Raw genomic sequence first — 21,401 nt, 5'->3', positions numbered from 1 at the left:
ATTGTTATTATCTAATTAAACTTTGCCCGTTAATTGTTGTAATTTGATTCACTGAATTTAAGCTTCTTTTTTAATTTTATAAGATTGTTGATCTCTGGCATTTGATATTTTCTCGTTTTTGTTATATGAGTTCTCTTTTCTCTTTGACTAATAATCATTTTCTATGCTTACATTTTTCTAGTGTAAGTCTATTCAACCATTTTGTTTTTCCAAAACAATCCAACATGATTGAGAATCTCTTTTAAGCTTTTTTTTAGTGAATTATTTTACTAATTGATTAATTATACGACAACAACCAATACTGTGTAAGCTTATTAGTTGGTGACCAATTAAAATCTGGATCTTCTCGAGTAAATTTGCTATGAATTTTCTATGATGTTACCGGTTGAACGGAGAAAAGTTATCTATTGATTTTCTCATTTTCTCTTTTTAATTTTGATAATATTTTCTATCCATGAATTTTTCTCTCTCGATGCATAATTCGATTCTTATAAGGTAAGTGATCTTCTCAGTTTGATTTTTCTAGTACTTTGCTTCATAATCTGAAGCAATTATTGCCACATTTGTTTCTTCATTCACTCTAATCATTATTTGTTTTATTTTGATTCATATTTTTCAGGATAAAATCTTGAAATTATTCCACTTTAAACATGGAAGCTCATAATCTACAGGCGAAGCAATTAAGAGATGCCAAAAAGGAGTATGAAGATATTACCGCTCAGATTGGATTGCTCAAAGCGAAACAAAGAGAAGTGGCCGCGCGAATTGAAAGATTGAAAGATGCCACAGGTCAATCTAATAGTTCACGTGGTAAAGAATTCTATGATAATGATAACTTTGAATGGAGTCAGAAGATGATGGAGAAAAGTAGAGAGATATTTAAGATTGACACACTTCGATTTCTTCAAAGACCAGCAATCAATGCTACTATGAGTGGTGTCGATTGTCTACTAATTATGCCCACTGGTGGAGGTAAAAGTCTCACCTTTCAATTACCAAGTGTACTTAGTGAAGGTTAGTCTGAATAGAAGATGAGGAAAAATTTAGTATAAACTAATCTCATTTTGATTGTTTACATTTTCTTCAAAATTTAGGTATAACTATTGTTGTATCTCCGTTGATCTCCTTAATGGAAGATCAAGTTATGAGTTTACAAAAACTCAACGTAGAAACGGCTCTTTTCAATGCCCAAACAACGAGAGAGGAATCAAAGCAAATAATGACAGGAATGGTTGATCCAAATTCTAATCTTAAGCTGATCTATGTTACTCCAGAAAAACTGGCCAAATCTAAGATGATAATGTCACAAATGGAAAAGATGTACTCCTTAGGAAGATTTTCTCGACTTGTCATTGATGAAGTTCATTGTTGTTCTCAATGGGGACACGATTTTCGAAAAGATTATAAATTTCTTGGTATCATGAAAAATCAATTTCCTGATGTACCGATACTTGGATTAACTGCTACTGCGACTTTTGAAGTTATTCAAGACATTCAGAAGATACTGAATATTGAAGGATGTCTCGTTCTTAAGAGTAGCTTTTATCGGCCTAATTTAAAATACGAAATAATTAACTCAACAACTAAAGACGATGGTCTACAATTAGCAGAAATGATAAAGACAAAATTCAGAGGACAAAGTGGAATCGTTTATTGTTTAACCGTCAGAGAAACTGAAAATTTAGCAAAGAAATTGCAGAAATGTAATTTACGAGCATCAGCTTATAATGCTCAAATTTCACCACAAATACGAAGTAAAATTCACGAGAAATGGTATTCAGGAGTTATTCAAGTGATCGTTGCCACAATTGCCTTTGGAATGGGAATCAATAAAATGGACGTTCGATTTGTTATTCATTATTCAATGTCCAAATCAATAGAAAATTATTATCAAGAAACTGGACGAGCGGGTCGAGATGGAAAAGAGGCCAATTGTATTTTATTTTTTCGCTTTCAAGATTCATTCCGAGTCACATCTCTTTTCTTCACCGAAAACAATGCTCTTCGTATAATACATAAAATGATTGAATTCTGTGTTAACCGAGAAGATTGTCGAAAAAAACTTCTAGCCAGATACTTTGGTGACAATGATTGCGAATGTAATCAAATGTGTGATAACTGCATAAATGGCCTTGGAACCGAACGGCTCGATATTACCGGTTACTGTATAGATATTTTGTCGATTTTAAAAGATCCAAAAAATTCAAAAGAACGATTCACCGGATTGAAATTACTCGATACATGGTTACATAAAGGTGCCACTAAATGTCGAGTCAATGGAGTATCTAAACCAACTCTACCTCGAGAAGTTTGTGAATCGATAATCATCCAATTAATAATTAAAGGATATTTAAAGGAGGAATTTCATTTTACACCTTATAGCACCATTAGCTACCTGGTTCCTGGTTACAAGGCTTCTTTACTTGGACAAGAACCGCTTGTAATCAGAATTGTCACAGTTGCGAGTCCCGGTGATGGTCTTAAAAAAAGTCGATCTCGTTTACCAAAGAAACCACAAGAAATGAAAATGAAAGAAAGTCCAAAAAGTTCATTGATCAGTAGCGACGATGAACCAAATGAGTCCAATGAATCAGACGAATCTGATGAATCGGTTGAATCTGAAGATGAAGTTATCATAGCATCAGTTAAGAAAAGACCAAGAATTCTGGAAGATTCAATTGTTGATTCTTCTCATGAAAACTCAGACAATTCACTAATTTGCTTGGAATAAAAACAATTATATTAATAAAAGAAAAAAATTTCCTTTATTTATTACCACAAGAGTCAAATAGCTGGTCAAATTATTAACTTTTCTACATTAATATTAAATCGGTTTCTATCTAACTCTATGTTAAGCAGAATTGTCACCCTTGATTTCCTAAAATTGGTTTTAAAAACACAATTAACTAATCAATTGTTCGGACAATTGTAACTGCGAAAGCGTTTGGATCTTTTCATTCGGATCCGATATTCTATCTACCGGTTTGAGTTTAAAGCTCCAAGAGACTCACTTCCAATGTTCTGTTTTCATTGATGGTTTTCAGTTGTAAAGTTAATTAAATCTGTTGATCTTTCTGCTTAATTTAATTTAATTGTTTCCACGAGAACTCAATTATCATTTGTATTGACATCTTTTCTTTTTGATTGACTGTGAATTGTGACCCATACCCAATGTATGAAATATATTTGGACGAGTCAAATGGCTCCATTAGGGAGGAAGATGATGATATACCAAGTGAAGACATAGTTGATGTTAAAATAGATTCTTCTGGTAAGATCTCTAATGATGCTAATGATTCTGATAAAAAAGGTGATTCAGATTTGGATAAATCAAAATCTAAAAGGTAAAATTTCTCTATTCTTTTATTTAATATTTGCCAAATTCTACACTTTCACCTTTCTTTTTATACTTCTCTCTTTCTCTCTCAATGCTTCACTTGTTCTTTTCTATTTTATTCTTCTTTCCCTTTCCCTTTTTCCTTCTCTTTCTTTCCTTTCTTTTTTCTCTCTTCTCCTCACTCTTTGTAATTCATATGGTGTATTTGGCTCTTCAATTGTTGAGCTAAATTACTTGTATTTGTTATGTCAATCATAATTTTCCGATATTGTAATTTGATTAAATTCCATGAGGAAAAGATATTAATTTTTCGTTATCTTTTATCCTTTTCATTGTTTTCATTAGTTCTCCTGTTAAAGAAGAAACCAGAGACTCAAAAGATGCTAAAGATGGCAAAGAAACTAAGGATGGTAAAGATTCAAAAGAGACACGGAGCTCAAAAGACTCTAAATCTTCAAGTAGTAAAGGTCAGAAATCTCACATTTCAAATTTCACCTCACTTTTTATGTACCTTTGGTGGCTAACAGTTTCTCTTCAATGGAATCTTTTTCTTATTAGATAAACAATCTCATAGTTTAACTTCATCCGGAAGTAATAATGTTTGGGTTAGTGGACTGTCTAGTAGCACAAGAGCTGCTGCTTTACAAACATTGTTCAAAAAATATGGTAAAGTTTTGAGTGCCAAGATAATTACCAATCCTAGAATCCCGGGGTCAAGAGCTCATGGATTCATTACCTTAGAAAATGCTGAACAAGCGGAGAAGTGTATTCAAAATCTCAACAAAACCGAATTAGATGGAAAAACAATCTTTGTCAGCAAGGTAACATTTCTATTTATTCCTGAACCTCAATAGAATTGACAATTTTTTCATACTTATTCTCTTTTTCCCTTAGAATCGGCCTAGTGAGTCAAGCTCAAGCTCAAGCTCACGCCATAAATCCAGCACCAGTAGTTCCAGTAAGAAAGATAAGCCAAAGGAGAAAGATTCAAAGTCTAAAAGTGATGAAAATAAGGATCCAGACAAGGAAAAATCAAAAGATGATAGTAAGAAAAGTGATGACAAAAGTGAGAATCAATCATTATCTTCCTTGTGCTTTACTAAATTAACATACCTTTACCTTTTGTCATCAATCGCCGATGTTATTAATTGAATTTTTTACTGCCCGTCGATGAAACAAAAGTACTCAAGTGTATTATTACTCGCAACTCAGACTATGAGTTGACTGTTTATAGTTTTTTCTTTTTTTCTATTGATATTTATTTATATACATATTTTTTTGTTGACTTTTCGTCTATCAAATTGATTTTTTTTGGCGTTGAAATTAATTCAACCTGCTTGGTTTCAGGTTCTCATGATGATGATAAGAAGAAGAAAGAGAAATCTGGTGACAAGGATAAGGAGAAGGAGAAAGATCGACCAAAAGATCGTGATAAGGAGAAAGAGAAGACCAAAAGCAGAGAAAAAGATAAGGATAAAGACAAATCGAAAGAGAAAGAAAAGGAAAAGGAAAAGAAAAAAGAAGACGATAAAGATCAATCCAAAGAAAAATCTGACCGAGATAAAGGTGGTGAAAAAGAAAAATCGAAAGAAAAGGATCGAAAAGATGACAAATCTAAAGATGATGATAAAAAAGACGAATCCAAGGATGATAAGAATAAAAAAGATCGACCCTCTAAAAGTACAAGTCGAAGTAGAAGTCGTGATCGACGAGGATCTCAAAGTCCTCCTAGAAAATTATTACGTAGACCAATGGGTCGACGAATGGGCCCTGGTTTCATGGGGCGTCGAATGAATACCCGTGGAAGATCAGCAAGTTCTCGTCCTAATCCTGTTCTACTCAGACGAATTGAAACTGAACGTGCTCAAAGGCGCAGAGAGCGAGATCGTGAAATCCTCGAGTCCAAAAGGCGACGCATTGCGTTGATTCGAACCCAAAGGGAGGTTGAACGTAAAGCTCAAGAAGAACGTGATCGATTAGAACGTGAGATGGTTAAATTGCGCATTGAACGCGAGCGATTGGAACGTGAAAAGGCTGAATTGATAAGGTTGGAGAGAGAAAAAGCACGTCTCGAGCGCGAACGTATTGAACGAGAACGTGAAGAATTGAGGAGAAAACAATTCCAGTTACCTCATCGTATTGATGATAGTCCACGAGGACGATCAGGTATCAACAAGAGACCATATGATTCCCGAGCTGATCCCAGAGAAATTGATATACATTGGGATGACCGTAAAAGGATGTCGGCACCATCACCAGTCACACCATCAGGGCGAACCTCATTTAACGGACCCGTTGCATCTCGGTAAGATCCTATTTGACCAGTTGCTCTTCCAGTTTCATAATATGGTTTGATCATATTTGATTAATTTAAGTGAACAAAATGAGCTTCCGAAAGTTAAATTGGTCGACAAGTTCCATGGTCTTTCAAGAATTGTCTTTAATTAAGACCTTTTCTAATCACTCTTCTTTCGAACTTTAAATTTGTGAAAGGTTCACAATCATTGAGAAAACATGAGCAAGAAAGCAAGAACTAAATTTAATTGTGGAAAAGCACAATTTCTAGAACAAAGTTGGTTTATTTGGAAGGTTAAAATATTTAAACCTGATGCATGATAATCAAAGATCCACTCAAAGAGTAAATTTAAGAAAGAAGAAAAAAGTTCTAATCTAAATTCTAGTCTTAACTAAACAATTAATCGTTGAAAAATGTTGATCTCTTCATGGTCTCTTCTCTTTCTCTTTCTCTCCATTATCCTTTCCTCACAAATTATTTTTTTATGGTCTCATCAATATTTCACCAATAACCAATTTCCACTGGACTCTAATGACCATCAACATCTTTTAAATTATCAACACTCCAAATAGAATGTCAGATTTTGATGCTCGACATGGCCACAATTCAACTCCATACGATAATAAAGGAGCCAGTTATCGTCGAATCAAATTGGAGAATCTTTCCTCTGGAGGTGGTTTGAAAACTGAATACGATTCGAGAAGAGATTCAGGTCGACATGGTACTAGTGGTGGAGGTCATGATCGTGATGATAGACGAAGCACAGGAGGCTCTGGAAGTGGATACTATCGTGATTCAGCTCGAATGACCGGTGCATCCAGAGATCGTGATAGAAGAGGAGGAGGAGGAGGAGGGGGAGGTCGAGATGATTGGAAAAGTTCACATGATAACCGTCGTGATCGTTATTTAGATAAAGGATTATCGTCCATGGGTACAAGTTACTCTGCTGGAGCCTCGTACTCAGGAGGAAGTGGCGGAGATTGGGGAGGTGAACGAGGGTCATCCAGTATGTCCAAACTTTCATATCCAGCAGGTAATTCAATCATTCAATCAACATCTACATTTTCTCATATCCTATCGATAGAGAAGTTCCAAAAAAAGAGAGAGAATTACTTATTCTCATACCTGGACAATCTTGAGGATTTTTATACTTAATTGTTAATCAATGGTTGATTTATCTTTTAAAAATGTTATTCTCATCCTCTTCTCAACCTTAGGACCTTCAGTTTCTGAATCGCGATCTCGAGGAGCAGGAATGGGATCATCAATGATGACCGGAGGTGGAAATCAAATGGCTGATCTTTATGACAATAGTTCAAGTATGCCAATGCCTGGGATTTTGTCTCATGGTGGAATCGGGACAACTTCCGGATTAAATTCTGATGAAAGACCTTACTTGCATTCTGTTAGGCGATTTTGAGCTATTACTCTAATTCTATTTTTTTTTTCTTTCTACTTCTCTCTTTCTGTCTGTTTCTCTATCTTTTTCTCTTAATTATTAACTCTCATCACAATTTCGTAAAAACATTCAAACTTTTTTTTCTTTCGAAGACATTATACCCACACAACACACACACATACACCGACACACACCCTCGAATCTACATAACATCTTGATTGTTGATCACAAATTTCATGGATGTTAATCAGGAACCCTAATCATCGTCACATTTAATCTTAATCTTGTGGACCTGATCTTTAATCAACTGAATTGAAGACAATTGATTCCAGCCAATGAGCGGATTATTAACTTTTTTTTTAACTGATCTCCATTTCTTGCCGTCTCAGAACAACAACAATCTAACTGCAATCGTGCTGAATCATTAATCTCAATTGTGACCAATCCATTAATTCTGGAAGCATGAAAAACAAATACATCAGAAATCCTTGAAGAAAATGAAAACCCACTGAACAATTTATCAATTTTAAATTAATTGTACAATCATGTGAAGTTATCATTTTGTCTATCACATTGATTGTTGTTAATTAATTAATCAAATACAATTGTTCGGTGCAACATTCTCTGAATCAAGCAAACAATTAACCATTGACTGAAAATCAAATTAATCAGCAGTGAAAAAAAAATTTAGGCAAAATTTAAACCAATTTAATCAATTGATCATTTATGATTATACAAAAAAGCATGAAAAGCTTAATCGTTTCATGATCGATTTTCAATCAATAGATTTTAGGAGACAATGTGTATATAAGAAATTATAATTTGTTTTATATCCTTTGCCTTTGTTGATGAAATTTGAGGATAAATTTCCATCAACAATTGTAATTAATCCTTTAATTGCGATTTACTGATTGTCTTTATAAGTAGAGCAAAAGGAAAACACTGATTACAATTATCTCGTAATCCTTTTCTTAATCCACTTCTCTGGTAGTGGAAGTTGGAAAATAAATGAAATTTGTGTTAAGTCTCTGTGGTTTCTTTGTGACGGATTAATGGTCACGAAACATATTCGATGATTTTTCTTCTCTTCAAATAGTAATTAATCTGTCGACTCTTCGATTAGTTGGGCCGATGTAAGACCAGAAACTCTTTAACGGTAATGGTCATGTCATTTGCGAAAACATCAGTTATCAGCATTTTATCAACCAGATTATTTTTTCTCTTCCAAAATTCTGGTGGTTCATGTGGTGATTCTCGATCTTTATCCTGTTGTTGTTGTTGTTGTTGATTAATTACTTGTTGATCGACCTCTTCTACTACTTCTTCTTCATCTTCTTCTTCTTCCTCTTCTTCTTCTTTGGATTCATTTAGCGAATTATTATTTTTGGGCAAAGTATTAATTTCCATTCGATTTTTCCTCTCGAATTCTTGAATCACTTCAACATCAAGAAAATTCTCCTCAGGTTCCCATGTGTTATATTTCGGAGCCCAGTCTTTCCATTTGACGAAATACTCTGTTCGACCTTTTTTCAATCGTTTCTTAAGGATACACTCAACCGAATAAATATCAACGGGTTCATCCGTTTTCTTTTGTCGAACAGCCGTTTTGGATAAACTTCTAAGATTCATAATTAATATTTTCTGGCACAAAACAAATTCGGATTAACTGGTCAACAGAATAAAAATTTATCACCAAAGATTAAGATTGAAAAATTTCAATTGAATTTGCAACTTTGGAAATGAGAATATGAAACAAAACAAAAAGGAAAACAAGTATCAGAATGAGAGAGAGAGAGATATACAAAATACAGTCTCTCTCAAGAAAACGGGTAAACAGTCACTATAATAATAATCTGATACTCTTTCTCCTCCTCTGTCGCAATCATTTCTCTTTCTTTTCTTCCCTTTCGCTGTTCAGAGCATTCAAATATGATTGGTGCAAATGAACATTTTCGATGCGCCATCTACACGAATCCTTTTTCTCTACAATTATTTTGTTTCTCTGTTCTTTTCATCTGTCATCTTGGTTTTCCCTTTGTCCTTTTTTCTGATACTTTTTCTCTTTAACCTTTGACACAATTGACACTTTGAATCTTCAATGAATCTCAATTTCGCATCATCTGGTTACCTAGCGAACTTGTTAATTGTTGATGGTTAATCCGATGAAGAGAATCATCTTTTCAATCCAATCTCAATTCTTACAATCGATATTTTATTTTATTACTTTCGTCATTATCTATTAGATTAATTGTTCTTATCCATTTGATTGTTTTCTCTTGGTGATTTACCGATTCATAGATTTTTACTAATCTCTCTCTCTTTTAATCATTTCTCCTTTAGATTATCTCTAATCCATCATGATCTGTATTTCGAAATTTTATTTTTCTACAATAAATACAAATTCAAATAGTTAAATCACTTTGTTCTTGTATTATTTTCATCTTAATTACAATTATTCACCAATCGCTGATTGTCCAATCAAAGAGATTAAGATATCATCTTAGTGAAAGAAATTGTCTCCATTTTTAATATCGATAACTGGATCAAGAGTTACAATCAAAATGCTCGAGATCGTGATTGAGATTTTATTTACAACCATTTCAACTAGAATGTCAAAAGTTGCACTCGATTGTATTGATTGTATTGTTTTCGAATCACTTAATCAATGGTTAGTCATTAACCAGAAATACGTTAATTTGATTAGATAATTATTGCTAATACAAATTCTTGTTATGATTCATATAAGATGAACGAATGTGATTCGATATGATCGATTTGAACAGAAATTAGATCTCGGATTAAGACGAAATCGATGAAATTATTATCAATCGACAAGGTTAAGATTAAGAGAATTGATATTGATTGTATTTTCAGGAAATCGACAATCAAATTAAAACTAACATAATCATGGGAAGTACATGATACTTTGTATTGTTATTTGCACCAATTATAATCGTAATTGATTTTATCAACAATCTATTTTTGTAAGAATGAAACAAAACAATGGGAAGAAATGAAAAACAATAACAATCAACAACAATTAAACACCCTTTTTGATCACAATTGGATTAACAAGCTATAAAAGCAGTTTGTTAACCATAGAAATTAACAATTGTGTTAATCAATTAAAATGAAGTCCTTAATTGTCCTCGTAGTTCTTGTTGGTTTGACTTATGGAAAAAGTCAGCGTACCCTCGTTAAAAGTGGCCTCGACCCAATGTCCGATGAGATGATCGATGCCGTCAACTCACTTGGAACTACATGGAAAGTAAGTGATTTATTTAGTCGATTGTTTTTCGATTGTTTTTAATTATATTCTATTCGTTTTATTTTCAGGCTGGCAGAAATTTCCAAGATCTTCCCTTGTCCCATGTGAAAAAACTTCTTGGTGTTAAGAGAGATGGAAAATCAGACATTAAATTACCTCAAGTTCACCATGAAATCAACGGCGATTTACCAGAAACTTTTGACGCTCGAACCGCTTGGCCAAATTGTACCTCGATTAGTTTCATTCGGGATCAAGGTTCTTGTGGATCATGTTGGGCTTTCGGTTCAGTTGAGGCCATGTCAGATCGACTTTGCATAGGTTCAAAGGGAGCATTCAAGCTGATTTATCCGCTGAAGATATTCTTGATTGTTGTGGTTGGTCTTGTGGAAATGGTTGCAATGGAGGTTACCCTAAGGCCGCTTGGTCTTATTATGCTTCATCCGGTGTTGTCTCTGGTGGATTATACCAAGGAACTGGTTGTCTACCCTATTCAATTGCTCCATGTGAACACCATGTCTCAGGTCCCCGACCCGCTTGTTCCGAACAAGATACACCAAGATGTTCAAGAAGCTGCGTCTCAGGTTACTCGAAATCTTTCAAGGAAGACAAACATTACGGTAAACGACCTTATTCTGTATCGGGAACCAAACAAATCATGAAGGAAATTATGACCAACGGTCCAGTTACCGCTGATTTCGATGTTTACGCAGATTTCCCAACCTACAAATCAGGTTAGTACATCGATCAGTCGAATATCTTAGAATCTTAATTCTTTCTAATCAAATCTAATAATCTCTTATCCATTTCTCCATTAGGTGTTTACCAACGAACCTCATCTGACCTTCTTGGTGGACATGCAATCAGAATCCTTGGTTGGGGTACTGAAGATAATGTAGATTATTGGTTGGTTGCTAACTCATGGAATACCGATTGGGGAGACAATGGTAATTAAGATAGATAATAACAACAATCAGTTGATTATTTAAACAATAGAATAACAAATAATCTAATTACTTTCTCTCTATCAACAGGTTACTTCAAGATCAAACGAGGAAACAGTGAATGTGGATTGAAGATGATATAGTCGCTGGTTTACCAAAACTCTAAATAATTTAAATTCAATTTGTATTTTCGATAAAATTAACTAATCAATAAATTTAGAATAGAAAAAACAAGTAAACTTTGCAATCTAAACAAATTCTGATCAACCATAATTACCAAAGAAATGATCAAGAAAAACGGGACAATCTCAATAAGTAAAACCAGCAAATCAATATTAACACTCGATTAATTAGAAAAATAATCTCAACAATTAACTAATAATCACTTGATAAAAATCGTAAGAAAATTAAAAAAAATCGAACAAAAAAATCAGCTGATTACCGAAAAACAGTAAACATTATGTTATCTTCAATGAAAAACACATCGAAAGAACTTTCAATTAGTTAATTGTGATTAAAAAAAAGCCAACAATTGATTAATTGAAACAATTAATTGATCGACCAACAATCAGATCGCATCGCCATCTAGAAGAGTTTATTATCTCTAAAAAGATTCAAATCTGTTAACTGAGTAAATTTTTACTCTTTGATCATCTGGATTCAATTTTTGCCATTTCCATTTCTTTATTTTCATTTCTTTTTCACCATCAACATTACCTGATTATTTAATCTCAGAGTAATGATTAGTTAATTAGGGCGTTCATCATCATCACCATCACCACAATCGTTGATATCATCTGAATCCGAATCAATTTCTACTGTAAATTGTTGACAGTCAATCTGTAGTGTGGGTAAGTGATTTCAATTTGCTTTTCCATTATATTTTTCTGTCTCTTAAACATCACATGAAACTTGTTTCTCTTTTCTAATTACAATCAGCAAATTAGTGAATAACCATTTCTTTCAACCATAATTTCATTTGTTTCCACCCTTTAGGTACAAAATGCTAAAGGGTTGCTTCGGCAACACGTTCCTCATCCTCGTTCAGATCTTTTTCGGCCTCATCTCAACACTTTTGGGAATTGTGTCTTTCTTTTATTTCCTTTGTAAATATGAGGATTACAACTCATCGATCTGGGGATTACTCATGGGTATGTATTGAAATTGTAATCCATCAATCCACTAATCTGTCTAATATTCAACAACAAGGGGCAACTAAAACAATTCCTATATCATCTGTAAATTCAGTAATTAATCAATCATACATGATAGAGTTAAATTGTCTCCAAGCCTGACAAGATGAACGCTTCATTTTTTTCCCATAGACTTTCATGTGTTAATCTATAAATCAACATTGGGTTAATTGGGTAATCTTAATGGATTTACAGACCTTGGATTCGGGTTTACATTAACAGATTATCTCTCTGTTTTTTTCTTCTTTTGCTAATCTCTTTTTAATCATTTCTCCATATTTTTTTCCGTCTCTCCAACAGGTATTAATTCTGGCTGTCTAATCCATCTTCATATACTGTATCTCAAAACTCAACTTGAAGTTTGGTACGATAAATATACTTTTAGGAGCTTAATCAAATTTGCTGTTGTATTGTCGATACTTGCACTAATTGCTCTTGTAATCTATTTGTATCTTGCTGTTAAAAATGATGAAGGTTTGTATTTGGTAAATTTTCTCAACAATTAAACAATACAATTTACTCAGGTACTTGAGTAGATTGTTTTTCCTCTGTTTAATTGTTGAAGGTAAAACTCACACATTGGTACCTCGAGTATTGTTTAATTGTGTCTAATTGTTTTGTTGAGCTTTGATTTTGGATGACAATCTATTTTGCTATGTAATTTGATAGGTTAAAAACTATCAATCATCACTGCTCTTGTTTTCCATATGGTTAACCATTTATTTAATTAACTGAGGCTAATTTTTAATCCTTTATTTCCGATCTGATTACAGAATTAACTCTCGATGGTTACCATGTAAGTGCCATATTCTCTGGTCTATCGTTGTTTTGGTCACTTAATCTGTTCTGTTCAAGTCGATTGTATTCTAAATATGTTCAACTTTATAATCCTCGATTATTATCATCGATGGAATCACTTGATCAACCATATAGATTCTATGTCGATAATTTTTGACCTTTTCTACGCCCAAATGCCGATTTCAGACCAACAAAATTATCGTTAAAGTAACTTGAACTCAACGAAAAGCCAATAAGTCATTAACCGAGTTGAAAAGAAAACTAATTAACGAAACAATTGTCATAATCACTATTTTATCCTCATCACCATCGTCAATTAATTTCTCTCTCTCTCTCTCTCTCTCTCTCTCTCTCTCTCTCTCTCTCTCTCTCTCTCTGTTAATTGATTTGCCATTATTATGAATCAAATTGATGATTTATAATTACTAAATTATGTTTCTCATAGTCTAATTAATTAACCATTATCATCTTTGATCTCATTCAAAGCAAAAAGATATGTTATAAGAAAATGATATTTTTGCAATTAAGGAAACAATTTAAATCAAAATGTAATATAGTTTTCATTTATTATTATTATTATTAAATCAAGTTGTTTATTACAAAATTAATTACTTCTAATGTTGATTAACAGAAAATTGTTTTAATTTTCTTTAATTGGTCACTTAGTTTTTCCTTGATAAAATCATCTAATTAATTATAATTAAAAGTTCCAAGTTACAATGTAAAGGCATAGTTTATATTCCTGTAGCAATCAAGAGTATATTTATTAATTGTTGAGTTGATTTAGTTATAACTAAGAAACTTTTGTTGAAAAAAAAACATTAGATCCAAAGTTGATTAAGGCACTTAATCAAGAGCATCGAGTTAATTATTTAAATCTAATCATGATTATCCTTATGCCAACAATCAATTTATTGTCGAGTAAAAAAAATTAATTGTTTGGTAAATTGTTGAGCACATTTTTGATTGTTTCCAAATGAAGAAAATAAATTAGTCGTTGAGACAAGTTGATAGTTGATTAATTCAATCTAGTTGATCAAGCGATTTAAATTAAACCAGTTAATCAAACAAATCAGTTGAATGATTCAGTTAATATAACATCAATATAAATGTTCAATTGTTCAGTAATCAAGGCTTGAGAGTTGATTTTTGAGGCTTTTTGTTTGGTAACAATTAAATATTAATTGTCCAAAGAAGGATAATTTAACCAACCATGTCACGAAAGTAAATATCACTGGACGAATGACCAGTTCGAGGGTCATCTTGATGACAGTAAATATGTTCAATGAACATTGGACTCGCACCAATTAGTCCTTCGCCGACATGGCAAACATGAAGCATCTCATTGGTCTTATGGAGATAATTAAATCAATAAAAAAAAGAGCAGAATTAATGAAAATCAATTGATCAAATTGGCTTAAAATCCTAATCATCATCAACTGTACCTGTTTATCATTATCATTGGTTATCGATAGATCTTGATTATCAAGGCAAATCCGATGAAAATTAGCATCACCTGAATGAGGCACGATTATTGTGTCAATTGTCTTGTGGTCATCGTAAAGGTCATTTGTGTGATTAGCACAAAATTTGGTTACATGATTAATACCAATATCTGGTCCATAATTGATTGAACTACAGTCTTGATCCATTAAGATTCCCTGGAGTCTATTAGTTGATAAAGAAATTAATTTCCATGAGTTAATTTAGTTCAATTTACTTAATTAACATTGATATGTAATAACTGTTTACCTTTCATCAGAAATTGTATTCATTGCAATCTTGACAGAATCAGCATCTAGAAGCGGAAATTAACAAACAAAATTTGATTTAATATCAACTGATTGTTGAGATTTTTTCTTGTTAACATTTTAATTTAATTTCAAACAATTTACCTCGTTGTTTACTACGTTTAAATTTAATTATTAACATAGTTAAACATCCTAGAACCATGAAGGCACCTAAAGTAAGTAAAAGCATCAATGTCATCGGATTGATTACAATATCCTCAACAGAATCTGAAATAAAAACCAACATTAGAGAGACAATTAGTTGATTGTTACAATTTAAATTGTTATTCGATCGATTATTAGCCAGTTAATTAATGATTTAAATCGCGAATTGGTTAGGAAATCTAAATTTGCTATGGTTACTTAAACTCTTATAATCTGATGCAAATCATTTGGGATTCAGTTAAATTGTGAACTAAATTGATAAATGGTAAGAAATTACAATAAACTTGTTCATTTAAATTCAAATTGTTTTCAAACCAAATTAAATCAATTTGATATAAACTAATTAATCTTCAAAATCTTCATATTTATGCTTGAGTAATCATTTAAATCCCATGAATAACATGACAGTTACAATGATTATCAATCTGATTAACTTGGATAATGATTTTGAAAACTTTGAAAAATTCAATTTCAAACAATTAATTGACAATAACGGCGAGTATTTAATGATAATTAAAAGTTAATTACCTGTTGTGTGCCATTGAGCTTGAAGTTGAGTTGATCCTCTTAGAACAACATAATCAGATCGACCCTTAACATTGGTTGAATAAATGTTAATCGTATAAGGATTACCAGAGGAAAGGGATTTAACAATGAAAAAAGGATAATCTGTTGTACTTTGATTTTGGATTAATGGACCATCCTGATTATCTAGATGCATCTCAAGGTGATATCTTTGATCGAGTCCACCATTATAACCAGGCCAACAAGAGACAGTTAATGAGTCCATCGTTATATTTGCTATTGTACAATTTTCAGGTTGATCGGGTGGACCAGCAGGTATAATATAAAATCTACAGGGTTCTTTAGATAATCCGATTGAATTTTTCGCCCAACAAAAGAGGACACCATAATCCGATGTGGATTTAGGTGTATAAGTTGCTGTTGACTTAAGGCCACTTTGACTATAATCAAGGGATAACAATTCAATATTGTTACTGGTTGATGATAATAAAGGTAATGATAAAGGTGTAGTTTGGGATGAAGATGTTGATGAAGGTGTAGATGAGGTTTCATTGAAAGACCAAGTAAATTTAACCTCCGGTGGGTCAGCATCAACTTCACATGTAATTGCAACTTGTTCACCATAAGCAGCACCAAAATATACTCTATGATTACCAGAACAAATTGGAGCAACTAATTAAGAGTGGAAGTAGAAAAACAAAGACAAAACAAGAACAATTAATTCCTAATGAACATGATGATGATGATGATGATTATCTCATCAACAGAATGCTAATTACATTGAATGTTAAGGTCAATTGAATCAGATGAACCTTGTCCTTCATCATTTGCTGCCCAACACTTATAACGACCTTCATGGTGTTTCCAGACATCTTTGATTAACAGGGAATTGTTTTGAATTAAAATATTAGCACTTGAATTTGATACTAAAAGTTTATCATTAAAATACCAGCCCATCTTTTCAGCCATTGGATTTGCCTTAATGAAACAGAATCAAATTTGCATTTATATTAATTATTATTGTCCAATGGATTGTTGATTAACTCAATTCGTTTACCTGAATATTACATTCAAAGAAAATATCACTTCCAGCAAGAATTTTCTCATTCCTTGAACTAACTCCCATCGCAAGGTAAACAATTGGTGTATCTAAAGTAATTGTAAGTAATAACAAAGTAAATAGAAGTAGTTGATTAATTCAGCTGATTAGTTGTTTGTTTGTTATTTTAAAACATTCAGAGTTTATCATGTAAAAGAAGAAGGGAATTTCATTTGAAATTATAATTCGCAGACTTACAACTAATGTTGAGAATCATTTCATCATGAAGAGTCTCATCGGTGAACATTGGATTCCAAACGGTACATGTTAACCTTTTACCGTTATCATCAATTGAAGGCACAAAGGATAAGAAGCTTGTGGTAACTGACCCATCATCGGACGTTGATTCACCGATACCATCGAATTCATTTGACCCGATTGTCCATTTAATATGAGCCGATGGTTTGGAGCCGGTTGATTGGCAAACAAGTTCGATAGTTTTACCAATGGTCAATTTACTTATCGGTTTGATGATTCGAACCTCTTTTGGTTTTACTGAAAATTGTGAATGTGAGCAAGAAAAAGAAGGAGAGAAAAAATTAGTGACCAATGTAAACTGACCAGTGATGATTGACATCAATTCAATCAGATGATGATAGTTTAGTATATTATTTGGTGGAAATTTGTAGTTTCCAATGATCTAAATTGAAAATCAAAGTGATAAAGTCATCATTTTATTGATTGTCTACTTGAATAGGTCAGTAAATTGTAAATTTATCATCTTAATTATCAAATAAAAAGTATAACCATGACCCTTCAAATAATGGTTTGATTAACTGTATTTTCATCTTGACCATTTCAAAAGTCAAGGTAATGCTCAAACTGTTGGTGATATGAAATGATGGTCATCATGAAATTTATTTGAACTCACTGAACACATTCAGTAATTTAATGATTTCCCTGTAACCAATTACTTTCCCTTTCAACGAATAGGGGACAAAGTTAAGAAAGAAAGAAAGAAAGAAAGAAAGAGAGAGAGAGAGAGAGACAATTCAATATTTCAAATGATAAGAATTTATCTTCATTGGGAAAATGTTTGGACAGTTGAGATTCTGAATGTCCAGTAGATATGGTCAAGGAGAAGGAGGAAACTTTTCAATCTTAAATCAATCACTTTATCGCCATTAAAGTGACACAAATTTTTGTTCATTTCTTTCATCACAAATTGAAACATTTCTCTGAGTACATTGATTATTACATGAGATAAATTCTGGTTTCTCATTTGATTCAAGGTTACAATTCCAGAGCAATTGAAAGATCAGTTTCAAACCGGATTAACCAGATTAACCCTTTAGAATTTTATTATTCTTGCTCTCTCATCACCAGCATCATCATCATCATCATCTTCTTCTTTCATCAAGTATTTAACACTGATAATCATCCAAATAACTGGTCAGTAAGAGAGAGATGGACAAGTTTCATCAAACGAATGTGAAATGTTCAGAGTCACGAAGAAAAAGATGAAGAAATAGAAAACAAGTTCTACCTTCAATACAACAATTTCTCTGAGACTGGAACTTATACTCATCTTCATCAACTCATGTTCATCTTAACAGTTTACCTTCTTATCCTGCTTAGGATGATGTTCCAATGTGTACAATTAACAATTCACCTCACGAAAGATGAAAAGAAAGTAAAGAAAGAGAAAAGATAAATTGTTGAAGGAATAACATTGAATTGAATGTTTTTCCTCTTCTATTCTTCTTACCTTTTGGTGTCTTTCATTTAGTTATTGTTATCATGGAATTATTATTATTATTATTGTAACTTCTTTCTCATCATCATCTCAACTTAATTCACATCACAAAATGATAACAAACGAAATAAAAAAACCAAAAAATAAAAAGCATAATCATGTAACTATTGCACAGAATTGAAATCTTGAACCAACACGAAGTTGCGGAAACATCAATTGTTAATAAATTCAACGATTCAATTAACTAAACATTTTCTACCACCAATTAGCAATCACATAGGTTCACATATATTCATCATTTAATCATTAAAATCTAATCTCCATAAGATATTAACACTAAACTGACCACAATCAGTGTCCAGTTTGGTGATCAATCGACTCATTGATTGTATCAAATGTTAACTTAATCACTTAAGAATAGTTTCAATAATAACAAATGATTTTCTCCTTGTTATCATATGTTCAATTTCTCATCCAATATAATATTCATATTCCAGAATTTTCATAATTTCAAAATGAAATTTATTCTTATTTAAATCTCTTTTCTGAAGTAATAATTTGAATTGGGAAGATTTAAATTAGAAAATGATTAAAAATTTCCGAATAAATTAACGCAAGGTGGCGCTAAACTCATTCATTTTCTTTGACAATTTAAATTAGTTGATGTTATTAAAATACTTACAATTTAAATCGATGGCAATTGAATGTGACACCGGTTCAGTTAAATTGTTATTCGTTGCTCTACAAGTGATAATCATCATTAAATCATCTCGTTTAAGTGGAGGTAAATGTAATATATTGAGACTCGAACCATCGGAAGACATGAAATAAGTATCATCGATAATTGTTGATCCTCGAAACCAGGTAATTACAGGTGAAGGTTTTCCTTGATTAAGAGTGAATATGATTGACAATTAAATCAATTGTTCCAATCAAAATAAAGGTCAAAAACTGGTCCACTTACCTCCTTGAGCTTCACAAGTTAATTGTAAAGGTTGACCTTCATTGAAAGGTCCACCAATGTCTTTGATTTTGTGTCCATTATCACTTGAGACCACTAATTGTTTAATTGGAACTGAAAACAGTGATAAAGATTGAGAAAAAAAATCAATAATCAATTTTAATCTTGTCTATTGAAATTTATCATAAACTTAATTGTGATTGTTTCCAATGATTAGTATCATCATCATTTGATATTATTTAGGTTAATCATAATAATCAAGCTCAATGTTATCGATATAATTACAAGATCATTTGTCAACATTGATTTAGTTTTGATATTTTCCCCCCTCTTACATTGATAATAATAATACTATTATTATTTGGTAAATTTAATGATGATTGATTGATATTGATTGTTAGCAAATAATAATAATAATCAATCAATCATCATAAATCAACAGAAATAATAAATTAACAATCAATGAAAACGTTGATGATACAACTTGAATTGCGAACTGAGTGTAGAGTTAATCATAAGCAATTTAATCATCATCATTAGTTAGATTGAGTATTTGAAAAATGAATGACAATTTAATTAGCAATCAAATTAAATTACTATTTCAAGTTGATTAGTAAAGTTTACAAAATTAATTGTTTTCTCAGGATTTCATATGATTATCAATTCGATTAAATTTATGATTAAAAGAGTATTAATACTCTAATGGCAAGTAAATTGTGATTTACACTTAATTGTTCAACCATTGACAGGATTAATTTGATTGTGAGAAGAAAAAGTTTTCAATTGTTTTCTTATATAAACTCAAAATCTACCATTCATTTCATCAGAACTTTTTTTCCTTCCCTTATTTCAAATATCCTTTTGTTTTCCTTACCAGAACTTTTTTTCCTCATCATCACAATCTCTCCCTGTGTAGTGTATGTTCACAGGGAGAGAAAATCAGAATTGAACAACAATAACATCCAATCAACAGAGAGAGAAGAAGGAAGAAAAAAATAAATCAGAAAAGAAAGAAAAGAAAGAGCAGAATGAGTAGAAAAAAATAAAAGTAAGAATAAGTTTCCGTTTTGTGAGAAATAAAAAAAAGAAGAGAAAATTTTTATTCTCATATATTAAATATCCCCCTGAAATTGGGAGTGAAAAGTCAGGAGTGGGATGCAAGTGATGATGGAGACACAATAGAAATTGTTGCTTTAAGGCTGATTGATCTCTCATCATCATCATCATCATCATCATTATAATCATCATCTTGATATATAAAAAAAACAAACAAACAAAAAACTTGCTTCTAGCAACTGATGAAGATTCTGATTCATTTCTAATCAGAGTTCAGGATCTCATGACATTTTCAAGGCGAAATTTATCTTCCAACTTGTCTAACTATTTACTTCCCTAATCATCTTAAAATGATGATAATAATGATGTCAGAGAGAGAAAGGGAAAGAGGATGAGGATGGAAAACGATTCATGTTTAATTTGGATTTGATTTTTATTCTGTTTATATCTTTATCATGTTATCATCTATTTTATGTGTAAAAAGATAAGATGAAACTGAAATGTAATGAGTATCATGATGATTATGAGGATGAAGATGCTTAAGACGAGTAAACATTAAACATTAATCAGAAAGAGAGAGAAAAAAAATTTGAAAGGAAATTCAGTTGGGATGAAGATGAAGAAACCAAAAAACATAAGAGAAAACAACTTTAAGCTGAAATAGAGGAAATTTTTCCCAAAACAAGCCTCATGAGATGTTCTCAGACTTCTCCCCTGATCATGATTCTCACGGAAAAAAATAGCAACATCACTCGTCATCACAATCGTTCAATATTTGAACGGAAATCAATTCAAAGTGATTTAAAATTGAACATAAAATAGTAACAGAGAAACAAATCTAATGGTAACATCAGAATCTTGATTTCAATTTACTAAA

The 21,401-nt window shown here is 32.0% G+C and overlaps 6 protein-coding genes across 7 annotated transcripts in view; 4 read left to right on the top strand and 2 right to left on the bottom strand.

Moving 5' to 3' along the window:
- Positions 1-22: 22 nt before the first annotated feature.
- On the top strand, positions 23-2,759 carry LOC128391010 (ATP-dependent DNA helicase Q1-like). The gene is made up of 3 exons (XM_053350834.1): positions 23-495; positions 620-1,014; positions 1,095-2,759. Exons 2-3 carry the CDS (start codon positions 651-653, stop codon positions 2,729-2,731), a joined length of 2,001 nt encoding a protein of 666 aa, XP_053206809.1. The 5' UTR covers positions 23-495; positions 620-650; the 3' UTR covers positions 2,732-2,759.
- Positions 2,760-3,002: 243 nt separating this feature from the next.
- Positions 3,003-8,056, top strand: LOC128391009 (SAFB-like transcription modulator). The gene is made up of 7 exons (XM_053350833.1): positions 3,003-3,344; positions 3,683-3,804; positions 3,896-4,158; positions 4,232-4,403; positions 4,685-5,642; positions 6,206-6,666; positions 6,851-8,056. Exons 1-7 carry the CDS (start codon positions 3,172-3,174, stop codon positions 7,051-7,053), a joined length of 2,352 nt encoding a protein of 783 aa, XP_053206808.1. The 5' UTR covers positions 3,003-3,171; the 3' UTR covers positions 7,054-8,056.
- On the bottom strand, positions 7,719-8,833 carry LOC128391018 (chromobox protein homolog 7-like). Its single transcript, XM_053350842.1, has one exon. The coding sequence runs from the start codon at positions 8,659-8,661 to the stop codon at positions 8,152-8,154; it is 510 nt and encodes a 169-aa protein (XP_053206817.1). The 5' UTR covers positions 8,662-8,833; the 3' UTR covers positions 7,719-8,151.
- Positions 8,834-10,122: 1,289 nt separating this feature from the next.
- Positions 10,123-11,508, top strand: LOC128391015 (cathepsin B-like). Its single transcript, XM_053350839.1, is given in 6 exon segments — positions 10,123-10,300; positions 10,369-10,630; positions 10,633-11,031; positions 11,116-11,244; positions 11,332-11,367; positions 11,370-11,508. Coding segments are annotated over 6 exon segments (1,002 nt in total). The 5' UTR covers positions 10,123-10,162; the 3' UTR covers positions 11,408-11,508.
- Positions 11,509-11,870: 362 nt separating this feature from the next.
- LOC128391019 (uncharacterized) lies at positions 11,871-13,836 on the top strand. Its single transcript, XM_053350843.1, has 4 exons — positions 11,871-12,092; positions 12,238-12,392; positions 12,735-12,908; positions 13,208-13,836. Exons 2-4 carry the CDS (start codon positions 12,245-12,247, stop codon positions 13,387-13,389), a joined length of 504 nt encoding a protein of 167 aa, XP_053206818.1. The 5' UTR covers positions 11,871-12,092; positions 12,238-12,244; the 3' UTR covers positions 13,390-13,836.
- Positions 13,837-13,982: 146 nt separating this feature from the next.
- The window catches only part of LOC128391006 (synaptogenesis protein syg-2-like), a 105,566-nt gene continuing 98,147 nt past the window's right edge, over positions 13,983-21,401 (bottom strand). For both annotated transcript variants that reach the window (XM_053350830.1, XM_053350831.1), the window contains 10 exons: positions 19,472-19,582; positions 19,190-19,393; positions 17,010-17,306; positions 16,770-16,861; positions 16,492-16,690; positions 15,716-16,384; positions 15,128-15,250; positions 14,985-15,030; positions 14,678-14,900; positions 13,983-14,582 (listed from right to left, as the gene is read on the bottom strand). In XM_053350830.1, the coding sequence (XP_053206805.1) occupies positions 14,436-14,582; positions 14,678-14,900; positions 14,985-15,030; positions 15,128-15,250; positions 15,716-16,384; positions 16,492-16,690; positions 16,770-16,861; positions 17,010-17,306; positions 19,190-19,393; positions 19,472-19,582 (2,111 nt within the window). In that variant the 3' untranslated portion in view covers positions 13,983-14,435. The remainder of the gene's footprint in view (positions 14,583-14,677; positions 14,901-14,984; positions 15,031-15,127; positions 15,251-15,715; positions 16,385-16,491; positions 16,691-16,769; positions 16,862-17,009; positions 17,307-19,189; positions 19,394-19,471; positions 19,583-21,401) is intronic.

This window comes from Panonychus citri, unplaced genomic scaffold (genome assembly GCF_014898815.1).
Source record: "Panonychus citri isolate SS breed McGregor unplaced genomic scaffold, ASM1489881v1 Contig00134, whole genome shotgun sequence".
NCBI lineage: Eukaryota > Metazoa > Arthropoda > Arachnida > Trombidiformes > Tetranychidae > Panonychus > Panonychus citri.
This window is presented reverse-complemented; position numbering and strand designations above follow the sequence as displayed.